At 36.8% G+C, this 3,338-nt stretch overlaps 1 protein-coding gene across 1 annotated transcript; it reads left to right on the top strand.

Annotated features, from left to right (window-relative positions):
• The first annotated feature begins 256 nt into the window (after nt 1–256).
• Nucleotides 257–1,236, top strand: LOC120178084 (cysteine-rich and transmembrane domain-containing protein WIH2-like). Its single transcript, XM_039184032.1, has 3 exons — nt 257–368; nt 530–701; nt 1,052–1,236. Exons 1-3 carry the CDS (start codon nt 317–319, stop codon nt 1,095–1,097), a joined length of 270 nt encoding a protein of 89 aa, XP_039039963.1. The 5' UTR covers nt 257–316; the 3' UTR covers nt 1,098–1,236.
• Nucleotides 1,237–3,338: the final 2,102 nt, after the last annotated feature.

Here is a 3,338-nt window from a genome sequence, read left to right as displayed (position 1 = left end):
TTGTCAAAACAATTCAGTGACTAAAATAAAAAGAGACAATAAGTTGATGAATAATATATAATTTACCCTAAAGTAAATGACAAATCGTTCACAACTTCAACAACAGTGAAAAGAATTCAAAAATGGTATACAAATTTCACTATACGTATATGTATACATATCCAGTTCCCTTATTCCCCACACTTCACACAAAGCCTTATTTATCTGGAAAAAATTTTCCCGGAAAGAGAAGGAAAATAAACCCAGAGAGAGAGAGAGAGAGAGAGAGAGAATCATCCTCGCTGAAAGTATCTGCAGAAATTTCTGTTAGAAAACAATGAGTTATTACAATCAGCAACAGCCTCCTGTCGGTGTTCCTCCTCCTCAAGGTCAACTCCAGAGTCTTCGTTTAATTTATTTTATTTTCTTTCCTTTTTAAAAAAACACATTTATTCTATATTTTTGCCTTTTTTTTTTGAATTGCGATTGAATAGATCTGGTAATCTGGTGGACGTGGATCTGATTGTTTTGTTCCTTTTGAAATTGTAAGGTTATCCACCGGAAGGATATCCGAAGGACGCTTATCCGCCGCCGGGATATCCTCCACAACAAGGATATCCTCAAGGTTATCCTCCTCAGGGATATCCTCCTCCTTACGCACCTCAATATGCTCAGGGGCCGCCGCCTCAGCAACAGCAGAGCACTGGCTTCATGGAGGGCTGGTAAGTCCTTTCGATCATTCTCTGCACGTTTTAGGATTTTCTTGTATAGTACAACTCTGTACCTAGTATTTCTGTAGCGTATATACGGTTTGCATGTCAGATCTACGATTCTTACGCAATTGCCGATGAAAATGAACAGTCGGTTCTTCAAGTTTTCACATGAACAGTGAATTCTTCAACAACAAAAAAGTTCAAAGTCCCCAAAACACCCCTTGGCCAAGCTTTTGATATTGTCTTTTACTCTTTTCTTTTCAATTCCTGGTTGATTTGGAATTCCAGCATTGAAAACCAATCAAATCTGTTGATGTCGATAATAATCACGAGGCGTTTGAATTCCTTTTTCGGTGCAGTTTGGCTGCCCTGTGCTGTTGTTGCCTGCTGGATGCTTGCTTCTGAAAGCTTCTGCCGGCCTTAATCGAATCAAATGCTCTTCATTTCCGCATGTATCTTTCTATCTTTTTTCCGTCTCGTTTTCCATTGAATCGGACCTTTGCTTGGATTTAAAACTCTGTGTGATACTGTTCTTCAACTTTAACCTATATTCATCAATATTATCTTTATTGATCGACTGAATCACCCGTGAAGTGAAGAATAATTTGTATTTTTAACTTGGTTATCTAAAATCGAAGTCTACTTTGGCATTATTAAATGAAAACCCCCATGTATTATTTTATTGGAAAAACAACTTGAAATATATTTTCTCAATTAATAATGTTTAAAGTTGTTTTTACAATTAAATAATAAATGTTTTTTTTATTTAAGGTTTAAATATATAAAAGTTGTTATTTAATGTTTTTTTTAGTTTGGTGCCTAACGTTTAATTTTGTTTCTCAAAATGGGTCATGTATTGACAGACCACTAATTTTTTTGGTTAAGTGACATGTGTCATAATATGGTAATTTTAAATTTTTTTAAAAAAATAAATTTTAAAAATATTATTATATTTATAAAAAAAAACCTTATTTCTTTTAAATTACAAAATAAACTCAAATCCTAACACCTAAGCTTACCCACAGAGGCGGACGACGACTACGACGTGACCCACCGGTTGGGTTTTGAGTGGACGACGACGAGGAAGTTAAATATAGTGTCAATGAGGCGAATGGAGGTTTGAGGTAGACGGAATTGTCCAAAATTCGAGGCATCAGGGTGGGTTTTCGACGAAACTTCAAGGGTTCAATTCCGGTGAATGACGACGACTATCCACGAATTGTTTTGGAGGTTTTGATCATGGCGAAGAGACGCTTCAATTGGGTTGGGCGGTGACAGGAACGGACGAGCGGCGGCGACGGTGGTCGGCGTAGGTTTAAGGATTGAAATAAAAAATTTCAAAATTTTGAGATTATTTCAAAATTAATGTATTTTTAATTTTAAAAAATATTTAATTTTTAGATTAAAATCAGATACTTGAAATGAACCCGATCAACCCGCCTAAGCTTGATTTCAAGCTTGAAATTAATGGGAAACTTTGCCTGATGATTCCCAGAATTTTCTCAGTCACTTTCTCATTGTCAGACAGTAAAGCCTCCATCTTGTCATTGAAAATTTTGAAAAAAAGAGTAAAAGAATTAGACAATTAAAGACCACCAAATGATGAGCATGTTTTACTTGAAATTTGAGTACCCAACGGGCCAAATTGTCTCCATTGCCAACTTCAAGCCTTAACCTTTACACCATTCAAACTCTTCAACTTCATCATATTCTTCTCCATGAGCTTCCTCGAACCCGTATAGCTTCTCCGGTGACCGTGTCACCGTGGTTGGTTTCTCGGGTGGTAATTGGAAAACGGCAGCAGCAGATCCCAGGGCTGATCGGATACATTCTGCCTGAATCCCATAATTCACCAACTAAAAGCACCCAATTCTCGCAATGGTATCGAGAACGTTGAAAAGAGAATCGGTTTCCATGGAACTCAACAGCTTGAAATCAAGCTTCGGCTGGTTGATCGGATACATTTCAAGTATCTGATTTTTATCCAAAATTTATATATATTTTAAAATAAAAAACACATTAATTTCGAAATAATCTCAAAACTTTTAAAACCTCAATTTCAACCATTAAACCCACGTCGACCGCCACCATCGCTCGTCCATTCCTGTCACCGCCCAGCCCAATCGAAGCATCTCGCCGCCATTATCAAAGCCCCCAAAAACAATTCATGGATAGCTATCGTCATTCGCCGGAATCGAACCCTTGAAGTTTCGTCGAAAACCCACCTTGACACCTCGGATTTTGGACGATTCCGGCCTCCTCGGACCTCCGTTCGCCTCATCGCCACTATATTTAGTTCTTCATTGCCATCCGCTCAAAACCCAATCGGTGGGCCACGTCGTAATCGTCGTCCGCCGCCGTGGGTAAGCTTCAGTGTTAGGATTTAAGCTTTTTTGTAATTTAAAAGAAATAAGGGTTTTTTTTATAAATATAATAATATTTTTAATATTTATTTTTAAAAAGAAAATTTAAAATTAGACATGTGTCACTTAACGGAGAAAACTAACGGTCTGTCACGGCGTGATCCATTTTGAATAATGAAATAAAACGTTAGGCACTAAACTAAAAAAACGAGATTAGACACCTTTTGTATATTTAATCATTTATTTAATAATGCCATCTACTATATCCAATTTATTCATTTTC

The sequence above is a fragment of the Hibiscus syriacus genome, unplaced genomic scaffold (genome assembly GCF_006381635.1).
Source record: "Hibiscus syriacus cultivar Baekdansim isolate YM2019G1 unplaced genomic scaffold, ASM638163v2 tig00112344_pilon, whole genome shotgun sequence".
NCBI lineage: Eukaryota > Viridiplantae > Streptophyta > Magnoliopsida > Malvales > Malvaceae > Hibiscus > Hibiscus syriacus.
This window is presented reverse-complemented; position numbering and strand designations above follow the sequence as displayed.